General features: G+C 45.6%; 1 protein-coding gene across 1 annotated transcript in view; it reads right to left on the bottom strand.

The window, feature by feature from the left end:
* Positions 1-2,685: 2,685 nt before the first annotated feature.
* LOC124711599 (protein yellow-like) overlaps positions 2,686-22,569 on the bottom strand; it is a 95,569-nt gene continuing 75,685 nt past the window's right edge. Inside the window, exons 4-6 of the mRNA XM_047241756.1 lie at positions 18,424-18,626; positions 13,995-14,256; positions 2,686-3,638 (exon numbers count right to left, since the gene is read on the bottom strand). Coding sequence (XP_047097712.1) covers positions 3,270-3,638; positions 13,995-14,256; positions 18,424-18,626 — 834 coding nt within the window. The 3' untranslated portion in view covers positions 2,686-3,269. The remainder of the gene's footprint in view (positions 3,639-13,994; positions 14,257-18,423; positions 18,627-22,569) is intronic.

Below are 22,569 nucleotides of genomic sequence, written 5' to 3'. Positions count from 1 at the left end.
TGTTCTAGTGGCGCCAAAGCGAAACCATCTGTTTAAAACAGTTCTTCAGTTTCTTCCTGTATTCGTTGCTTACTATGCCAATAAAGATTAATTTTGTAAAAAATTTTTAATTTGCAGTTGTTTTCAAATTATTTGGACTCAAAAGGTTAAAAAAAAGGCATTTTACTTGAAGTCTTGAACGTACAAAGGTCTTTTTTAATAATTCTAAAATATGTACGTATTAATTCTAAAACATGCTCGTATTTCATTGTTTTACGTCTTTTTAGAAACAGTTGGTAAATTTTATTTACTGCTGTCACTGGAGAGCGGTAATTTACCCCTGCCACCCCTCCTTCACCCCGACTGGCGGAGGAATGATAAAAGAGAACCTAGTATGGCGCGATGTGCCATCGCTGATTTTTGATAAATGTATTGTCTACAAATGAAGAGTGGCAATGGAAAGCGTTCAAACTGTCAATTTTTTCAAAAACGTGTTTTCAGTTCTGTTGTGTTCCCGGTACTCTGTTGCATTTTCCTAGACTTGATCCCCATGCTGAAACATCGAGGAAGTCTCTCAGACATGCGTCAGTAGAAAGTACACGATCTTTATGCCAATTTGTCCTTCCCTCTGGAGTTCCAAACTTGAAAAGATATGAGAAGTGGTTTTTGTTGACTACAGCTCGACTTGTTACAAACTTAATGCTGTATTTCTGCATTTGTATTATCACTAATGAAGTGTGGTGCCTCAGTATTAATAATACTTGGAACAAAAACTTTTTCCTGCTGCTTTGTCGAATACCGACATTTTTTAGACGGTCGCTACGTAGAAAATACAAGTTGATTTTTGCAAAGAAGAAAACAAAAACAAGCTACCGTTAATTGTACTATTTATTTACACAAATAGCACCGCTACCGGTTTCGAATCGACGGGTTCATTTACAAACGGATCTTCACATTTATATTATTTTGATTGTGGTTTACATTAGTTCTTGACCCGTGTTTCCTAACGACTAGTAAGTAATTTCCATAGCAACATATGCAATGTATCACCGGCACAAGGAATTTTTCCAGAAAGGTTAAAATATGCAATTGTTAAACCACTTCATAAGAAAAATGACAAGACAGACTTAAACAATGACCTCCCAGTTTCTTTACTGGTGTGGAAACAATGTACTTAGTGTGTCACAGTTTGGGTACCAAAAGGGTTGCTTGATTAAGAATGCTGTTTATGCATTCACTCATCAAAGAGTACAACTCTTAAATAAAATACATCATCACTTGGTAATTTTTGTAATCTTTCCAAGGCGTTTGATGGTGCAAATCATGTTGCTCTTAGAAAAACTCAAGTTTTATGGAACTGGTGGTCTTAACGCACAGCTTCTTTGAATCATATTTGAAAAGAATGCAAAAGCTAGTGCTGAATAACTCAGACATTGTCGCAAAGGTAGAAAATTTTAGTGACTGGGAAAAATCACAAAGGGCATCCCACAGGATTCACTTTTGGGGCCACTCCTATTCGTTAAATATGTACTTTTTGCAGATGATACTAATGTTATAATAAATCCCATAAGAGCGAAAGCAGCAGAAGAGTTGGTAAATGATATTTTCCAAAGAATTATTAAACGGTTCTTTGAAAATAGACCCTCCCTAAATTTTGAAAAAAGAAACACACACACACACACACACACACACACACACACACACACACACTATATCCAGTTCTGTACAACAAATAGAGTCATGCCAATAATTGATGTAGCACATGAGCAGGAGTCAGTAAGTAGGATAGAATGCTCCAAATTTTTCGATGTACATAGTGCTGGAAACTTAAAATGGAAGAACCATATTACTGAGTATATCAAACAACTAAGTATAGCTACCTTTGCTCTTCATGTAACTGTTAGTCTTGGAAACAAGCTTACGAAGCTTCTGACATATTTTGCATATTTCCACTCAGTAATGTCTTACGGAATAATTTTCTGGAATAACTCATCACTAAGGAAGAAAGTATGAATTGCACAAAAGCGAGCGGCGTTCTCCCACAGACGTCATGTAGGTACCTCTTCAAGGTGCTGGGCATTTTAAATGCGCCGCCACAATACATATATTCACTAATGAAACTCGTCATAAATAATCTATCACAATTTGACAAGAACAGTGACGTCCATACTTACACCACTAGAGGAAAGAATAACCTTTGTTACCCATTATTGAAGCTGTCAGACCTCAGACAGGAGTTGAGGAAAGCAAATTTTAAAACTAATTTAAAATCATTTCTTCTGGACACTCCTCCCATTCCACTGACGAATTTCTACTTAAAAACTCGTATCCAGTGAAAAAGAAATTAAGTGTATGTCCTGTAAGTGGGACTAAAAATAGTCATGTGTTCATTAAAGGTAACACTAATGATGTTTACTTGAATACATATCTTGTAAACTGACTCGTTCCACATCATTTCGATAAAACAATCGCTCAAATGATCTATGGAACATGTAACTAACTAATCAACAACAAATCTAATGTAAACGCGAACAGCTGTCTCAAGATGAACGTGTCAGTTAGAAACCTGTTACGGCGCCATTTGTGTAAAGAAATGCCATTATTAACATTGATTGGTGATTATTTCCTTCTTTGTAAGAATCAATATGTAAAGACTTTCTTATTAGCCCTGAGAACAAGTCAGTTCCCTGGTATGAAACATAGAACGATGTTAATAAAGTATTTATTTTCTAATTTGTCTCTTTTCTGCGGTGATGCGGCGAGCAGCATAATACTGTGTTATCAGAATACCTTCTCAATTTTTGGATACAAACCTGTTATGTACAAACAGAGACACATTGACTTAGACACATTGACTTAGACACATGGACTTTTCGTTCTGACAAATGTGAGGTTTGACACTTGGAAAGTTATCCGTTTCCATTCTTGAAATGTCCAATAAGTTTTTATTAATCGTGGCATATTTTATGATCTTGTTTGTCATTGTGTTTAAATTTTAAATAATTTTTGAGACCCTACATTCTTATCGGTTCTTTTTATCAGGATACTTAAAAATGCTCCAAAGCCGAAACTGTACAATAGCAGAAGTAAAGTAAAACTGACATTTTCAGGCGGGATGCAATCACTTAAAACACTGGGGAAGAGTTTCCGTGCTGACATATGATTCGGGTTTTGGAAAGACAGTCTGTGCTTCGCGATTAGAAAAATGTTCTTTTGAGCGGACGACGGAAGCTGCCACTGCGGTTTCGACCTCAGCGGCTGCCGGGGCACCGCGACGCCGGCGCCGGCGCTCACGCGGCAGCGGCGGCCGAGGTTGCGAGCAGCGTCGCGACGACCGCCAGCGGCGCCCAGAGTGCGGGGGCGGGCGCGGGGGCGGCAGACGGCGGGGGCGGCGCGGCGGCGGAGCAGGCGGTGCCCGCCACGGCCGCCTCCACCGGCGCCGACAGCACGCGGAAGTTCACCTCGACCGGGTCCAGCTCCGAGTACAGGAAGAGCGGCATGCGGTCGGTCAGCACCCACAGGGTGCCGTTGCCGTCCACCTTCATGTCGTTGGGGAACACCATGGTCACGTTGTCCTGGCCCACCATGCCCTGCGTCTCCGGCGTGTAGGTCTTCGGATGCAGCTTCGAGTTCCAACAGCCCACTGCGTTCTTATTCACCTGCGTCACAAGGTTGGCACGTTAATTTTACTGATTCTTGAAGAAGTGTGTTATATTGTTTCCTATCCTGTACGGCGAACAACTCGAGCTCATACATCAACTGGGGATAAAAAAACAAGGTGGAAGTTTATGAGCTGTGTGTTGTGGCCGTCTGAAGAAACTTTCCCAGATGGGGTCAAGACCCAAACTGTCGAGTGAAACTATAGTATTCCGGAGACCTTTTCAAAAGTGAAACATATTTGACGCATGTATGCTGCCTGAAGCGACGAAAGTAAGTTTGTGCTATGGCTGGGTTTCGAACACACTGGCACAGTGGCTTTGCACAATTGCATGGACTGCCCTAGCCCTCCCTCCTCAACCCTAATTCCCATTAACACCTTAGCCCACTTGGTATTCCTCCTAAACTTGTACAGCATTGCAAAGGCCCTCCAGCTTAACTGAACAAGCACCTCAGCATCGAACGAAACGGGAGATCCTGCCTGGAACCCAGGCATAGGCGTTTTGATCAAATGAAACTGCGAGGGTCACTCGGAATGTCTAGTGGGTAGCGTTGCTGCCTCTGTATCAAGGGGTCCCGAGTTCGATTCCCAGCTGGGTCGGGGATTTTCTCTGCCCGGGGACTGGGTGTTTGTGTTGTCCTCATCATTTCTTCATCACCATTCGTGATAGTAGTCAGATTGGACTGTGTACAAAAATTGGACCGAGTAAAAATTGGGACTTGTACAGGCGCTGATGACCACGCTGTTGAGCGCCCCACAAACCAAACATCATCATCATCATTCGGAAAATAAAGAACGTTTTTTCCCAGAGAAATTTTTATTTGATATAATTAAACAAACTATATAAAAATATCGGGTGACTAGAGCCTCCCGTTGGATAGACCGTTCGCCGGGTGTAAGTCTTTCGATTTGACGCCACTTGGGCGACTTGCGCGACGATGGGGATGAAATGATGATGATTAGGACAACACAGAACCCAGTCCCTGAGCGGAGAAAATCTCCGTCGCAGCAGGGAATCGAACCCGGGCCCTCAGGATTGACATCCTGTAGCGTTGACCACTCAGCTACCGGGGGCGGACAACAAACTATATTATACATATAGTATGATTCCCAAACAACTTTTTATAGTCATCATTCAAATTTAGGCACTTGTCGTACTTGTTTTAATAGCTTTGCTATGCCTTCTGCATACTACATTTTCGCCAAGTTGTTGACCCGCTTATTAACGCCTTTTTTAAGTTCATCATCACTTCCGTAGCGTTGTCCACTTAAAAAAATCTTTCAGTTTGGGGAATAAGTGGTAAACTCTTGGGGCTATGTCTGGACTGATTGGAGGATGTAGAAAGATTTCCCACTGAAACGGCTGAAGCAAGTCTCGTGTCACTCCCGCTGCATGAGGACGTGCATTATCGTGAACGAAGATGACTCCACTGAATACCATTCACGCTTGTTCTAATGGCGTTGAAGAATCTGGCAGCAGACGTCAGGCGTGCACGCCTATGTTCTTGGATTTTGGTTTCAATCCTTGCACTGTGTGCGTCATCACTGAGGGCTGGCCCGAGCGATCTTCTTCCACTATTAAAGTTCCGAAATATATATTGCGATGGGTCGAAGTATCTGCGCGTTTAAAAAGCGAATAACACTTCGCACCTTACACTTGGCGGGATCGTCAGTTTACTCACACATTTTCAAGTCACACAGTTGAGCAATAATCAACCGTACTGAATCGTACCTACCGCCGAACTGAAGCAGATGAACACCAAGGCCAGTGGTCGACCGGCGGTCATTTACTTTCAGAATAACTCTTTTGTATTGTTGCAGAGACCTTGTTAAGTCTCAAACATTCGCAGCTTCTCTCTGCATTTATAGATTACAGATGTTTTAAACTTGAAAAGTTCTCTTAAACCACGTAGTTTCATTTGATTAAAGCACTTGTTCTGGGTTTCTGGCAGGATTCCTCGTTTTGTTCGATGCCGAGATACTGTTCCAATACAGTTCGAGAGCCTCCGCAAAGCTGTTCGCTTCTGGGGGCATTATCAAGCGGTCCGAGCCGTAAATGGGAATTTGGGTTGAAGAGGGAGGCGTGATAGGGTAGAATGTGCAGTTGTGCAAAGCTGCTGTGCCAGGATGGCTTAGTGGTTAGCTCATTCGCCTCGTGAGCAACAGTCCTGGGCTCGAATCCCGATCTTGATACAAATTTTCATTTATCGCTTCAGTTTGCACATATATACAGAGTGTGAATGTATGCTTTCCCGGCGTATACAGTTGGCGAAGAGTTCTCGGGCTTCCAGCCGGGTGGCGGTGTCTTCAAACTGCGACGTTTCGACGAGTGACATACTCATCATCTTCTGGCGAAGTGCCGAGACTTTGCGGATGCCGGTCCCTTTTAAGACGCACACAGACCTGTACCTCCATGCAACCAGCTGCCACCATCCGGCGCAACGCCAGTCAGTACCTTGGTACATAGGGCGCACGTCATTTGTGACAAAGAAAGCCTCTCAGACGAATTACGCCACCTAAGAGAGGTATTTCGGAAAAACGGGTACAGTGAAACACAGATTGGCAGGGCTTTCAAGAGGAGACAGGCTGAAAAATTTCAGGAAGAGGAAGAGGAAGTTAACAAGAGGCTCGCCTTTCTTCCATATTTGGGGCCCACATCAGCCAAAATCGGGAGGCTATTAAGAAAAGCAAGCATAAACACCGTCTTCCGACCACCGCCGAAGACGAAAGAGCTGCTGGGCTCAGCTAAAGACCCACTCAAACTAAACACACCTGGTATATACAACATTGCCTGCGAATGCGGTGTGCAGTACATCGGTCAAACGCAGCGCTGCATCTCTAAAAGGTGCGAGGAACACATCAGGCACGTTCGACTTGGACAGATAGAGAAATCTGCTATAGATGAACAGAGCATCAAAGAAAACCACACCTTTGATTTCGAAAACACCAGGGTGCTGTGCCGAGCCGGGAGCTATTGGGATAGCGTCAGTAAAGAATCAATGGAAATACGGGTCCACGAGAATCTCGTGAACAGGGACGAAGGCTATCAACTGAGCACGGCCTGGAATCCAGCATTAGCCGCAATACGCCAGGAACGCAACAAGAACCGTCCAGCTCACGAGACGCGATCAGAATGCTCTGACGGAGACACGAACGGCGCACCCGCTTCCCTCTCCACCCCGCCCGCCGGCTCCTCTGGACCCAGCCTCCCGCGGCCAGGTGGTGGGGGGCACACCGCAGGTATAAAGGGACTGGCATCCGCAAAGTCTCGGCACTTCGCCAGAAGATGATGAGTATGTCACTCGTCGAAACGTCGCAGTTTGAAGACACCGCCACCCGGCTGGAAGCCCGAGAACTCTTCGCCAGCTATATACAGAGTGTTTGAAAAAGAACTCCCAAATTTTGATTGTCCTAGAATCTGTACAAAGTGACGTACACTATTCTAGTTTGTGGTGTTTGAATCATCAACTCTCCAAGTTTGGCTCCCCTACAGTTGGCAGGCCTGCTTGACCTCGAGACGTCACCACTGCTGTTTTTTTTTTTTCCCTCTGTTCCCTCATTTCAGCCCAGACGTGCATGCAATGCAGTGCAGAGCAACTCAGCAACAATGTGTAATCCGTAACAGAAAGCGCAGTGTGTTATTCGGCTTGTGAAAACTGTGTCAGTTATAACAGTGCAACGTAATTTTAGACTTCAGTACGGTGGTGAAACACATACAGTAAAAACTATCCGTCACTGCCTAAAACCGGTAGTGTTTTAAAGCAAAATCACCAGGTAGACAGGGAACTCCTGAAGATGTTGCTGAACAGATCCGTGTTTCGTGTGTTCGGAGCCCAGAGAAGTCATTGGCCAGACGTAGTCCACAATTAGTAGTGCCTGAATGTAGTGTGTATGATGTTGTGCGTAAAATACTTAAAGTTGCACGCCTACAAATTGCAACTGTTACATGAAATAAAACCTACTCAAATTGAAGGGTATGAGTTTGCTGTTGACTTTTTACACAGAAGTGATGATGATATAATTTAAAAAAAAAAAAAGATTAAAAAAGAATCGTTGTGACAGTTACACCCGAAATGTTGGTAAATACGTGGCGAGAAGTGGAATATTGTCTCGATGTGTGTAGGGCAACAACTGGATCCCACGTTGACGTCTACTAACTTTAAAAAAAACTTGAAGGAATTCTGTTTCATGATATGTACTCTTTGATGTAATTTTTCATAAATTTCACCATTAAATTTATACTTAAAACTGGGGAGTTCTTTTTCAAACACCCTGTATCTAAAATTGCGATTTTTGTACAAATGAGTAGTCCAGTTTAGAAACATATCAAGGCGTAAGAACTAATTATATACGGTACCGGTATAGAACTTATTATATTGTAGAGTATTGATAGTTATCCACTTAATATACAGGTAAACCCAGTAGCAATGGACAATATTCACAGATACGACACGGACTATCATTTGAAGCAAAAAAATCTAGTAAACATGGGCTCTAAATGCAGACCTTAAGAGCTATGAGCACTTGCTCAATACAGGAGATGTGTTTCACAGTAGCGAAAATGAACAAGTAGTCATAGCTCTTAAGGTATGCAATTCAGAGCCCAGGTATGAAAGACCTTTTTACTTTGAATAATCGCTTCTGTCAGATCCCTGAATACAGACCAATCTTCCTTGGACACCCTGTGTGAATGAAATCTCTGTACTAGATATTCGCCTTGGGGGGAGGGAGGGGGGGTGGAGAGGCGGCAGGTGGACAAGTGACAACTGCTCTTTCTTTGCTGACCCATATGGGTCTACAGGTGTCTTCTGTATGCTGTTCCACTGTCCTGTTCTGGTGATATTAGCTCTTCACACTTTGCATCGTAAAATATACTTTAACTAATGTTCAAGATGATAATAATAATACTGAATACACATTCGATTTTGTACTGTTGACTGTTGGCTGGCTGGCTCTGAGCACTATGCGACTTAACTTCAGAGGTCATCAGTCGCCTAGAACATATAACTAATTAAACCTAACTAACCTAAGGACATCACACACATCCAGGTTTCGAACCTGCGACCGTAGTGGTGGCTCGGTTCCAGACTGCAGGGCCTAGAACCGCACGGTCACTCCGGCCGGCACTGTTGACTGTTGCTTACAAGTTATAGCTACCAATAATTTTTGTCTTTTTTGATGCGGACGGCTTAACAGGAACATGGTTCATACAAAAATCTCTTTGATAATGTTGAAATGCAATTGACATAAATAAAGTGGTTATTTATTGTTCCAAGATAGATTTCGCTAGATCCCATCACACGTAACAGTCAACTATAAGTACGATGTACAAATGACTTCCCTTGTATTCTGCCAGCATCGTTAAGCTTTTACACATTTCTGTCTCCAACATTGGCCGCAGAAAACGTCAGCCATTACTATCCACGAGTACTGCACATAATACTGTCCATACTGAGCGAGGTGGCGCAACGGTTAGCACAGTGGACTCGCATTCGGGAGGAAGACGGGTCAAACCCGAGTCCAGCCATCCTGATTTAGATTTTCCGTGATTTCTCTAAATCACATTTGTCAGCCCACCATAGCTCATATCACGTGATCTCGCCATCCAATGACAGCGGATATTCAGAGCATACAACACGTGATGTAGTCAGCCAATAGCAACATCACTGTTCAGTAGCGCGAACACACAAACAAGAAAGTTAATGGTTTAAATTAATGTACATACAGTACAGCTACAAGGAAAGCTAAGCTTTTACATATAATATTGACCGTCAATTTTATCATTTAATTTTTCTCCGACGGTGTGGTCAGACGGCATCCTAGGAGCACAGGTTAAATTGCAGCAGCTGAATATTTCTGACAAGCACGATTATAAATTTCACTGCAGTGCACCGAACATTTCATGGGTTACCTGGCTGAATGCAGTCATGTTCCATACAGCACTTCGACTTTTCCATAGAAAAGTCAGTTACGTGCGAAATTGCTCAAAATGTCACTTCGCACTTTTTTTTAAGGATAATTATACTTCTTTCCATCGTTATTGCACAATTTGTATCTATGAAAGAACTACAAAAAATGTGAAAAATTAACCTTGAAACTTGGTGGTTTTAGCATGTGTCACCCTTTAAAATACATCAAACGCGAATGTGCCAGTAACATTTTAAATAATGGCGAAAATGGCTGGTCTTCTGGGCCTGAAATTTTTCTAAGTGGCTGGTCCTCCTGGTTAAGTTTTGAATGAGGGTCTAACTTTCCGTGATTTAAGAAATTAATCGCACATTCTCACACGAAACAATTCATCTCGCGTAAAAAGAAATTTACTTTGAAAGCAACGCTTCTCCAAGCCCCATTCGCAGTATTTTCCCGCGATCTATTAAAAATGTAAACAGTTGTAACGTTACGCTCTTCGAAATGCAGCCCAAGAGAAAAGACGCATCAGAAGCTTTTTGATGTTACGAGGTGTTTGACACATTTTGCTGTCGGCAGATGCTTGTGTGTCCACTACGTTTTGTTGCTGCAAAGGGTGCATTTTCTTTGCAAGTAAAGTTTTATTTTGGTGTAATCCTCTTGTTTATGGTTTAATGCTTCAGTATTATTCTAAAACAGCGGGCTAAAGTACAATTCCTTGCTAGAGTATCAGTTCTTACCAGTAAAGACTACAAAAATGCAACTGGAAAATAAAACAATGAAAAATTCACGGAATTCTAAAAAAAATCCCCGACTTTTTCCTGGATTTCTCCCGAACGAAAAAATATCAGAGCTTCTCCGGGACTTCCCGGGGCGTATACACTCTGATATACACTACTGGCCATTAAAATTGCTACACCACGAAGATGACGTACTACAGACGAGAAATTTAACCGACAGGAAGAAGACGCTGTGATGTAAAAATGATTAGCTTTTCAGAGCATTCACACAAGTTTGGCGCCGGTGGCGACACCTACAACATGCTGACACGAGGGTAGTTTCCAACCGATTTCTCATACACAAACAGCAGTTGACCGGCGTTGCCTGGTGAAACGTTGTTGTGATGCCTCGTGTAAGGAGGAGAAATGCGTACCATCACGTTTCCGACTTTGATAAAGGTCGGATTGTAGCCTATCGCGATTGTGGTTTATCGTATCGCGACATTGCTGCTCGCGTTGGTCGATATCCAATGACTGTTAGCAGAATATGGAATCGGTGGGTTCAGGAGGGTAATACGGAACGCCATGCTGGGTCCCAACGGCCTCGTATCACTAATAGTCGAGATGACAGGCATCTTATCCGCATGGCTCTAACGGATCTTGCAGCCATGTCTCGATTCCTGAATCAACAGATGGGGACGTTTGCAAGACAACAACCATCTGCACGAACAGTTCGACGACGTTTGCAGCAGCATGGACTATCAGCTCGGAGACCATGGCTGCGGTTACCGTTGACGCTGCATCATAGACAGGAGCGTCTGCGATGGTGTACTCAACGACGAACCTGGATGCACGAGTGACAAAACGTCATTTTTTCGGATGAATCCAGGTTCTGTTTACAGCATCATGATGGTCGCATCCGTGTGAACGCCCATTGGAATTGTGTATTCGTCACCGCCATACTGGCGTATCACCCAGCGTGATGGTATGGGGTGCCATTGGTTACACGTCTCGTTCACCTCTTGTTCGCATTGACGGCACTTTGAACAGTGAATGTCACATTTCAGATGTGTTACGACCCGTGGCTCTACCCTTCATTCGATCCCCGCGAAACCCTACATTTCAGTAGGATAATACACGACCGCATGTTGCAGGTCCTGTACGGACCTTTCTGGATACAGAAAATGTTCGACTGCTGCCCTGGCCAGCACATTCTCCAGATCTCTCACCAACTGAAAACGTCTGGTCAATGGTGGCCGAGCAACTCGCTCGTCACAATACGCCAGTCAAAAAATGGTTCAAATGGCTCTGAGCACTATGGGACTCAACTGCTAAGGTCATTAGTCCCCTAGAACTTAGAACTAGTTAAACCTAACTAACCTAAGGACATCACAAACATCCATGCCCGAGGCAGGATTCGAACCTGCGACCGTAGCGGTCTTGTGGTTCCAGACTGCAGCGCCTTTAACCGCACGGCCACAATACGCCAGTCACTACCCTTGATGAACTGTGGTATCGTGTTGAAGCTGTATGGGCAGCTGTACCTGTACACGCCATTCAAGCTCTGTTTGACTCAATGCCCAGGCGTATCAAGGCTGTTCTTACGGCCAGAGGTGGTTGTTCTGGGTACTCATTTTTCAGGATCTATGCACACATATTGCGTGAAAATGGAATCACATGTCAGTTCTAGTATAATATATTTGCCAATGAATACCCGTTTATCATCTGAATTTCTTCTTGGTGTAGCAATTTTAATGGCCAGATGTGTATAAATTTCGACACGGAAGTTACGTGGATTAATACACTCCTGGAAATGGAAAAAAGAACACATTGACACCGGTGTGTCAGACCCACCATACTTGCTCCGGACACTGCGAGAGGGCTGTACAAGCAATGATCACACGCACGGCACAGCGGACACACCAGGAACCGCGGTGTTGGCCGTCGAATGGCGCTAGCTGCGCAGCATTTGTGCACCGCCGCCGTCAGTGTCAGCCAGTTTGCCGTGGCATACGGAGCTCCATCGCAGTCTTTAACACTGGTAGCATGCCGCGACAGCGTGGACGTGAACCGTATGTGCAGTTGACGGACTTTGAGCGAGGGCGTATAGTGGGCATGCGGGAGGCCGGGTGGACGTACCGCCGAATTGCTCAACACGTGGGGCATGAGGTCTCCACAGTACATCGATGTTGTCGCCAGTGGTCGGCGGAAGGTGCACGTGCCCGTCGACCTGGGACCGGACCGCAGCGACGCACGGATGCACGCCAAGACCGTAGGATCCTACGCAGTGCCGTAGGGGACCGCACCGCCACTTCCCAGCAAATTAGGGACACTGTTGCTCCTGGGGTATCGGCGAGGACCATTCGCAACCGTCTCCATGAAGCTGGGCTACGGTCCCGCACACCGTTAGGCCGTCTTCCGCTCACGCCCCAACATCGTGCAGCCCGCCTCCAGTGGTGTCGCGACAGGCGTGAATGGAGGGACGAATGGAGACGTGTCGTCTTCAGCGATGAGAGTCGCTTCTGCCTTGGTGCCAATGATGGTCGTATGCGTGTTTGGCGCCGTGCAGGTGAGCGCCACAATCAGGACTGCATACGACCGAGGCAAACAGGGCCAACACCCGGCATCATGGTGTGGGGAGTGATCTCCTACACTGGCCGTACGCCACTGGTGATCGTCGAGGGGACACTGAATAGTGCACGGTACATCCAAACCGTCATCGAACCCATCGTTCTACCATTCCTAGACCGGCAAGGGAACTTGCTGTTCCAACAGGACAATGCACGTCCGCATGTATCCCGTGCCACCCAACGTGCTCTAGAAGGTGTCAGTCAACTACCCTGGCCAGCAAGATCTCCGGATCTGTCCCCCATTGAGCATGTTTGGGACTGGATGAAGCGTCGTCTCACGCGGTCTGCACGTCCAGCACGAACGCTGGTCCAACTGAGGCGCCAGGTGGAAATGGCATGGCTAGCCGTTCCACAGGACTACATCCAGCATCTCTACGATCGTCTCCATGGGAGAATAGCAGCCTGCATTGCTGCGAAAGGTGGATATACACTGTACTAGTGCCGACATTGTGCATGCTCTGTTGCCTGTGTCTATGTGCCTGTGGTTCTGTCAGTGTGATCATGTGATGTATCTGACCCCAGGAATGTGTCAATAAAGTTTCCCCTTCCTGGGACAATGAATTCACGGTGTTCTTATTTCAATTTCCAGGAGTGTAGATTACAGGACGATCACCTTCAAATGTGATGCTTGTTTATAATAACAATCATTAAATTAATTGAAGCTCTTGTAACACAGCGCAAAGAGAAGAAGAAAAATGATATTCAAAGGATTTAGTAGGCATTGATGGTCGTACCTCGTATTGCATGTTGCAGTTACTGTTATGAATCATTTACTACCCCGGTCACATACACAACACGTCGATTCTCAGGCAATTACGGTATTACATCTTTGGGGTAGCTGAACGTGGCAGCTATGTGAAAAACAGAGGACATTCGACACGACATGTCTGAAATGGTGCCGACTTTTAACGATCAAATGTTAAGGGACTGCGGTCAACTTACTGCGCCCTCGCTACAGCCAGTCTGTTGGGGGCTCATAAGAGATTAATTTGCGAACGTTACTAATTAATGATAAGGCGACACTGGTTGTTGAGCGATAAAAAAACAACGAACTCTGACGATCATTTATGTAGAATGTGGAGTGAAGGTGGCAGGGCTCACCAGAGAGTAGAAGAGCACGCCGGACTCCTCGTCCATGAAGGAGGCGCAGGACTGCGTGCTCGGCCCGCGGGAGCCCAGCAGCTTGAAGTCGTGGAAGTGCAGGTGGGCCGCGCCCGGCTCGTGTAGCACGCGCGTCGGCACGCTGAACTCGTTGGTGCTGGAGAAGGGGTGGAAGTAGAGCGTGCGGTGGCCGCGCAGGTCCGGCGCCGACAGCGCCAGCCCGAACAGCCCGTCCGTCCACTGGAACTCGGTGCCCAGCACGCTGCAACGACACCGCCACCCTCAGACCGCCTCTCCACTCGCGCTTCAGCGTCACACAGCAGCAATATCGCAGACTCTTTTCGGCTCGTACGTCAATGATATCCCGCTACTCATTAGTTCATACCTACAAATACTAAATATCATTTATCTTGTATCCAAGGTTCTCGGGTGTCCAGCCGGCTCCGATCAAAAAATGGCTCTGAGCACTATGGGACTTAACTTTTGAGGTCATCCGTCCCCTAGAACTTAGAACTACTTAAACCTAACTAACCTACGGACATCACACACATCCATATACGAGGCAGGATTCGAACCTGCAACAGTAGCGGTCGCGCGGTTCCAGTTTGTAGCGCCTAGAACCGCTCGGCCACCGCGGCCGGCCCGGATCCGATCGTCGAAGTTCCATGATATTTCGGCGAATAGCCGTTCCGCCATCATCAGGTGGTGCTGATGGAATGATCTGTGTACGCTGTGTCTGTGGTATTTATGTCCGCGGGGTCCCGCGTGGTGGGAGGGGTGGGGGTAGCTGCAGCCACGCTCGGTGGTAGACGCAGTTCATCTCCGTCCGCCGTGGCGGAAGGATCTCGCGTCCTCTTGCGCCGTAGCTCCTTGATGGTGTTTAATAATTGTTTCCAGGCCTTGCTAACTTGAAACCCGGTATCCCTGTTGATGAGGTTATCTGTTACTCGAATTTCTATGGCCTCCTTGTAGATACTGTCCCAGTGGGCACTTGTGGGGGGCAGGATCATTGTCTTTTCGAAATTCGCTGTGTGTCCGGTTTCAATGCAGTGTTCTGCTAGGGCCGAATGGCTGAGTTGGCGTAAGCGGGTGTGACGTTCGTGTTCTTTGAATCGGTCCTCGACCGTGCGAACTGTTTGGCCGATCTAGGATTTGCCACAGTCGCACGGGATTTTGTACACGCCCGCTTTCTTAAGGCCTAGAAGGTCACGAATCTTTGCTGGTGGTCGGAAGACTGTGTCAATCTTTTGTCTCCTTAACAGTCTCCCTATTTTTGACGACACGTTGCCAGCAAACGGCAGAAAGGCCCGAGCTTGCTTCTCTTCTTCGGGTTGTTGTTCATCTCGGTTCTTGCTGCACTTTTGTTGTCGGAAGGCCCTTTGGCCTTGGTGGTTGCCATACCCATTCTTGCGGAACATGGTCTCCAGGCGTTTGAGTTCCGTTGGCAAGTTCTGTTCATCAGAGATCGAGTGTGCTCTATGTACCAAGGTGCTGAGCATTACATTAAGCTGCGCCGGAGCGATTCAAGGAACACGAACGTCACTCCCGCTTACGCCAACCCAGCCATTCGGCCCTAGCAGAACACTGCATTGAAACCGGACACACAATTTCGAAAAGACAAAAATCCTGACGGCCACAACTGGGACAGTATCTACAAGGAGGCCATACAAATTCGAGTAACAGATAACCTCATCAACACGGATACTGGGTTTCAAGTTAGCAAGGCCTGGAAACCATTATTAAACACCATAAAGGAGCTACGGCGCGAGCGGACGCGAGATCCTTCCGCCACGGCGGACGGAGATGAACTGCGCCTACCACCGGGCGTGGCTGCAGCTACCCCCACCCCTCCCACCACTCGGTGCCCCGCCGGCCGTCCGCGCCGGGGTACGACTCCGGACCCCGCAGACATAAATACCACGGACACAGTGCAGACAGATCATTCCATCAGCACCACCGGAACGGTTATTCGCCGAAATATGGTGGAACTTCGACGATCGGATCCGGCTGGACACCCGAGTACCTTGGATACAGCACGTTCGCCGGGAAAGCCTCAGATCACATATCATTTATCTTGCATCATTTCAAAAATAAAAATGTTCAAAGAAAATTCTTTTTCAATCTGAAATTTAGTTAGGCACTGGTTTTGTTGTTGGGGATGGAAGGTTAGAGAGGAGGTGTATTAACTAATATCTGACTGCAGTCAGGGGGAATGGTCTCATAGTTCTAGCGGCTTTAGAGGGCATTTAGTGAAATTCTGATGAGAAACTCGCGTCAGGAAAAGAACTGTTCGGATGTAAAATAAGTTTGAAGATCTATTACTGTCAAATCTCCTAGCGTATGGTACGCGCGCAAATGGAGAGGAGAGCATTGTCGTCACTCCCCGCTGAAATTGTGACATGGCATACCACTTTCGTCTCACTACAACAACAGCTGCGAGAAACTGTCACGTTCACAAATGGGAGGGCTGACGGTGGCGCTCCGTGGAACCGCCCTATTCTCGACTGTGAAGAGAACCCGAGACAGGAGGTGGTGTTGTTGTTGTTGTTGTTGTTGTGGTCTTCAGTCCTGAGACTGGTTTGATGCAGCTCTCCATGCCACTCTATCCTGTGCAAGCTTCATCTCCCAGTACCTACCACAACCTACATCCTTCTGAATCTGTTTAGTGTGTTCATCTCTTGGTCTCCCTCTACGATTTTTACCCTCCACGCTGCCCTCCAGTACTAAATTGGCGATCCCTTGATGCCTCAGAACATGTCCTACCAACCGATCCCTTCTTCTAGTCAAGTTGTGCCACAAACTCTTCTTCTCCCCAATTCTATTCACTACCTCCTCATTACTTATGTGATCTACCCATCTAATCTTCAGTATTCTTCTGTAGCACCACATTTCGAAAGCTTCTATTCTCTTCTTGTCCAAACTATTTATCGTCAATTTTTCACTTCCATTCATGGCTACATTCCATACAAATATTTTGAGAAACGACTTCCTGACACTTAAATCTATACTCGATGTTAACAAATTTATCTTCTTGCCATTACCAGTCTACCTTTTATATCCTCTCTACTTCGACCATCATCAGTTATTTTGCTCCCCAAATAGCAAAACTCCTTTACTACTTTAAGTGTCTCATTTCCTAATCTAATTCCCTCAACATCACCCGACTTAATTCGACTACATTACATTATCCTCGTTTTGCTTTTGTTGATGTTCATCTTATATCCTCCTTTCAAGACACTGTCCATTCCGTTCAATTGCTCTTCCAAGTCCTTTGCTGTCTCTGACAGAATTACAATGTCATCGGCGAACCTCAAAGTTTTTATTTCTTCTCCAAGGATTTTAATACCCACTCCGAATTTTTCTTTTGTTTCCTTTACTGCTAGCTCAATATACAGATTGAATAACATCGGGGAGAGGCTACAACCCTGTCTCACTCACTTCCCAACCATCGCTTCCCTTTCGTGCCCCTCGACTATTATAACTGCCATCTGGTTTCTGTACAAATTGTAAATAGCTTTTCGGTGACTGTACTTTACCCCTGCCACCTTCAGAATTTGAAAGAGAGTATTTCAGTCAACATTGTCAAAAGTTTACAAATGCTAGGAACGTAGGTTTGCCTTTCCTTAATCTATTTTATAAGATAAGTCGTAGGTTCAGTATTGCCTCACGTGTTCCAACATTTCTACGGAATCTAAACTGATCTTCCCCAAGGTGGGCTTCTACCAGTTTTTCCATTCGTCTGTAAGGAATTCGTGTTAGTATTTTGCAGCCGTGGCTTATTAAACTGATAGTTCGGCAATTTTCACATCTTTCAACAACTGCTTTCCCTGGGATTGGAATTACTATATTCTTCTTGAAGTCTGAGGGTACTTCACCTGTCTCATACATCTTCCTCACCAGATGGTAGAGTTTTGTCAGGACTGGCTCTCCCAACGCTGTCACTATTTCTAATGGAATGTTGTTTACTCTCGGGGCCTTGTTTCGACTTAGGTCTTTCAGTGCTCTGTCAAACTCTTCACGCAGTATCATTTCATCTTCATCTACATCCTCTTCCATTTCTATAATATTGTCCTCAAGAACATCGCCCTTGCATAGACCCTCTGTATACTCCTTACACCTTTCTGCTTTCCCTTCTCTGCTTAGAACTGGGTTTCCATATGAGCTCGTGATATTCATGCAAGTGCTTCTCTTTTCTCCAAACGTCTCTTTAATTTTCATGTCGCCATTTGCCTGCGGCCCATCTTTGTAGAAACGCAAGTTAAGTATTGCCAATTTAATATATTGTAATAAACTCCATTAATAAGATTTGCTCGAATTGTTGTCTGGCTATGCGAGAAAACAGCTTCCTAGGCACCCTAACAGGACGAGTGGGACAGGGAGTAGTAAGAAGGTGAGGTGGTCGGTAAGCGGCAAGAGCCGCGATGCGCACCTGTACTCTCCGGCCAGCGGGTCTGAGTGGAAGTAGTTGTGGGAGACGCGCCAGGTGGTCTGGCGCGCCCAGTCGTGCACGACCAGTCCGTAGGCTCCCAGGTCGGCCGCGTAGGCGAAGGTCGCCTCGCAGTCGTAGCCGCCGGAGAGCGCGGGCGCCACCTCCACGGCCACGTTCGCGAACAGCGAGTCCTCCTTCACCACCTGCCGGGCACACACAAAAGCCGTCACTCGCGCCGTACCAACTGCCACCACACAGACTTCAGCGTACCGAAGGAAGGCAGAAACGTGATTCAAACTGGTTCAAATGGCGCTTAGCACTATGGTACTTAACATCTGAGGTCATCAGTCCCCTAGATCTTACAAGGGAACCTCCCCATCGCACCCGCCTCAGATTTAGTTATAAGTTGGCACAGTGGATAGGCCTTGAAAAACTGAACACAGATCAATCGATAAAACAGGAAGAAGTTGTGTGGAACTATGAAAAAAAATAAGCAAAATATACAATCTAAGTAGTCCATGTGGAAGACAAGCAACAACAAGGATAGCCGGCACGGTAGCTCAGCGTGTTCGGTCATAGGTTTAGCTGCCCTCTGTGGTAAAAAAAATGAGTCAATGGCTCGACACTGAACTTGAACGGGTGTCCTGGGACATCCGCACCGAACAAAATGGGAAAAAAAAGAAAATGAAAAAAAAGCCGGCACGGTCAGAGAGTTAGCTGCCCTCTGTAATAAAAAAAAACTGAGTTAATCGTTAAACAACGAACTTAAACGGATGTCTTACGACGTCCGCCCCGAGCGGATGCAACGAACAAAAGCGAACAGAACGAGATAGCCGGCACGGTATCTCAGCGTGTTCGGTCAGAGGGTTAGCTGCGCTCTGTAATAAAAAAAACTGAGTTAATCGATCGACAAAGAACTTAAACGGATGTCTTACGACGTTCGCCCCGAGCAGATTCAAGTAAGAAATGCGAACAAAATGAGACTTAAAAAAAAAAAAAAAAAAAAAAGTGGTTAGCGTGAGCAGCTGCGGAACGAGAGGTCCTTGGTTCAAGTCCTCCCTCCACTGAAAACTTTAATTTTTAATTTTCAGACAATTGTCAAAGTTCAGGCACTCACACATAATCAACTTCGCTCTCTAAAATTCCTGGACATGTTCAGATTTGCTTGGACATATGCAGGATTTGACGGTCTACACACGGAAAAATTTGAAAACGTTAAAAAAATATGTTTTGACAGATCACAGACTGTGCGACTGTGAAACTGTTGCATTCATTTGTTGCAGTTTATGTCACAAACTCTTATGTTTTCATCACTTTTTTGGGAGTGATTATCACATCCACAAGAAAACCTAAATCGGGCAAGGCAGAAGAATCTTTTTACCCATTCGCCAGGTGTACAAGTTAGGTGGGTCGACAACATACTGCTGTCATGTGACGCACATGCCGTCACCAGTGTCGTATAGAATATATCAGACGTGTTTTCCTGTGGAGGAATCGGTTGATCTGTGACCTTGCGATCAAATGTCTTCGGTTCCCATTGGAGAGGCACGTCCTTTCGTCTACTAATCGCACGGTTTTGCGGTGCGGTCGCAAAACACAGACACTAAACTTATTACAGTGAACAGAGACGTCAATGAACGAACGGACAGATCATAACTTTGCGAAAATAAAGAAAAGAAACTTTTCACTCGAGGGAACACTTGAACCGAGGACCTCTCGTTCCGCTGCTGTTCACGCTAACCACGGGACCACAGCGCTCCTCAGCTCATATTATCTTTGATGTTGCCTATCTTCCACATGGACTACTCAGTTTGTATATTTCGCTTATTTTTTTCATAGTTCCACACAACTTCTTCCTGTTTTCTCGATTGATCTATGTTCAATTTTTCAAGACCTATCCACTGTGCCAACTTATAACTAAATCTGAGGGGGGTGCGATGGGAAGGTTCCCTTGTTAGAACTACTTAAACCTAACTAACCTAAAGCCGTCGGCACACGGACCGAGCATCCGAACGTTGAGCGTTGAGCGTGCCGAGTTTTTGACGTCTAAGCGTGGAATAGCACGTTCGGGAGTCTTTCCGAACGTGCAGAGCAATATCTTACATGTCAGATATTCTGAGCGTGCCTCTGAGCGTTGACCAATGAGATGGCACAACGCCAACTACGTCACACGCACGCCGTCTCCCTTCAGTACAGAGTTGTGAGGCGTCATATTGGCATTCATTTCAAGCCTATATGTATAAATGCCGTTTCTGGGCACTAGCAAATTGAGAATCACTGGAAAACCCTTTGTTAACTGTGTGATTCGTTCCAATAAAATAATGACAAACATCATGTTCGTGGCAAAAAAAGTATTGTAATTTGCGTGTTATGAGAGTAGGCTATTCGAAGGCAGCGACGCACTGAAGATCCACCGAAAACGCGTTGTTCTTGGTACAACTTCCTATAGTTAAATTTCAGTTAGTAACATATCTACGATTAAGGTTTTCAGCAACTGTTAAGATACAATAATTGTAATTAGCTGCAATGTTGTTCGTGTAGCGTAATGAGTAGCGTTAGGGTCCTCTACTGGTGTGTTGATTGGGGGTGGCGGTTCGCGTCTCGACGCTTTCGTGTTTTTTTTCTTTCTTAACATTCGCGTTTCAATTGGGTTCTGATACTTTATTATTAGCTTAATATAAGTATATATTATAATATTTGATGTTATGTAAACCATTTTTTGAGGGGTGACTTTGTTCGATTGGCTTAATCTACAGGGCAGCTTGCGCTACTTGTATAAAGATATTTTGCTCCTTTTTCTTTTACGCTTCGTAATTCACATGTTGCAAAGATTCTGCAACTGGGTGGTAGGAACAGTCCTCATGTAAGACTGACCTTGGGGTTTTACTAAAATGTGGGAATGATGAAATAACCAATAACCAAATTAGTACCGCACTGTTTGTAATGGAACTTTTATAAGCCTGTGTCCTTATTTATTGGACATGGTACTTTCCTTTTCGTGGACGATGCAGGAAATGTGCGTTTTAATAGAGCTAACGTGGGAATTTTACGCGCGCCCGTTAAGTAAACAGTGTGATTTACGAACTGGAAACATCCTACAACTGCCGCTAGAGTGCGTCGCGATACCGTATACCACGCTGGGGCCCACGTACTGTATGCACAAGTGGCGCCGTTCCTGAGCGTTCAGCAGCACGTTGAAATTGGCACGCTCAACGTTGACGTTCGGCAGCAAGGTCCGAGTGCCGACGGCTTAAGGGCATCACACACAGCCATGCCCGAGGCAGGATTCGAACCTGCGACCGTAGCAGCAGCGCGGTTCCGGACTGAAGCGCCTAGAACCGATCGGCCACAGCGACCGGCAGAAATTTGATGCTGGAGAGTATCGATGCCCATCCAACATCAGTTACTCTGAACATCGTTTTAAAAATTAATTGTTGGTAAGGCGGGTGCCAGGTTGATATTCATTGGGAGAGTCCTTAGAAAATGTAGTCTATCAACAAAGGAGGTGGCTTACAAAACACTCGTTCGACCTATACTTGAATATTGCATATCAGTGTGGGATCCGTACCAGGTCGGGTTAACAGAGGAGGTAGAGAAGATCCAAAGAAGAGCGGCGCGTTTCGTCACAGGGTTATTTGGTAAGCGTGATAGCGTTACGGAGATGTTTAGCAAACTCAAGTGGCAGACTCTGCAAGAGAGGCGCTCTGCATCGCGGTGTAGCTTGCTGTCCAGGTTTCGAGAGGGTGTGTTTCTGGATGAGGTATCGGATATATTGCTTCCCCCTACTTATACCTCCCGAGGAGATCACGAATGTAAAATTAGAGAGATTCGATCGCGCACGGAGGCTTTCCGGCAGTCGTTTTTCCCGCGAACCATACGCGGCTGGTACAGGAAAGGGAGGTAATGACAGTGGCACGTAAAGTGCCCTCCGCCACACACCGTTGAGTGGCTTGCGGAGTATAAATGTAGATGTATATGTAGATGTAGCTCTAGCTCCCTGGATAGTTCCACTTTTTTTAAAAATAATTTTGAAAGTGGCGGTCTTCCGAATGCTGCCGTGCAGGCTGTATACATCGCAGGACGCTGACACATCGCAGGCATATTCGTCAATCGGTGCTCTAGCGGAGTATGCTAAAAAAAATAATA

Source organism: Schistocerca piceifrons, chromosome 8 (assembly GCF_021461385.2).
Source record: "Schistocerca piceifrons isolate TAMUIC-IGC-003096 chromosome 8, iqSchPice1.1, whole genome shotgun sequence".
NCBI lineage: Eukaryota > Metazoa > Arthropoda > Insecta > Orthoptera > Acrididae > Schistocerca > Schistocerca piceifrons.
Note: the sequence above shows the minus strand (reverse complement) of the source record. Positions and strands in the feature narration are given on the sequence as shown.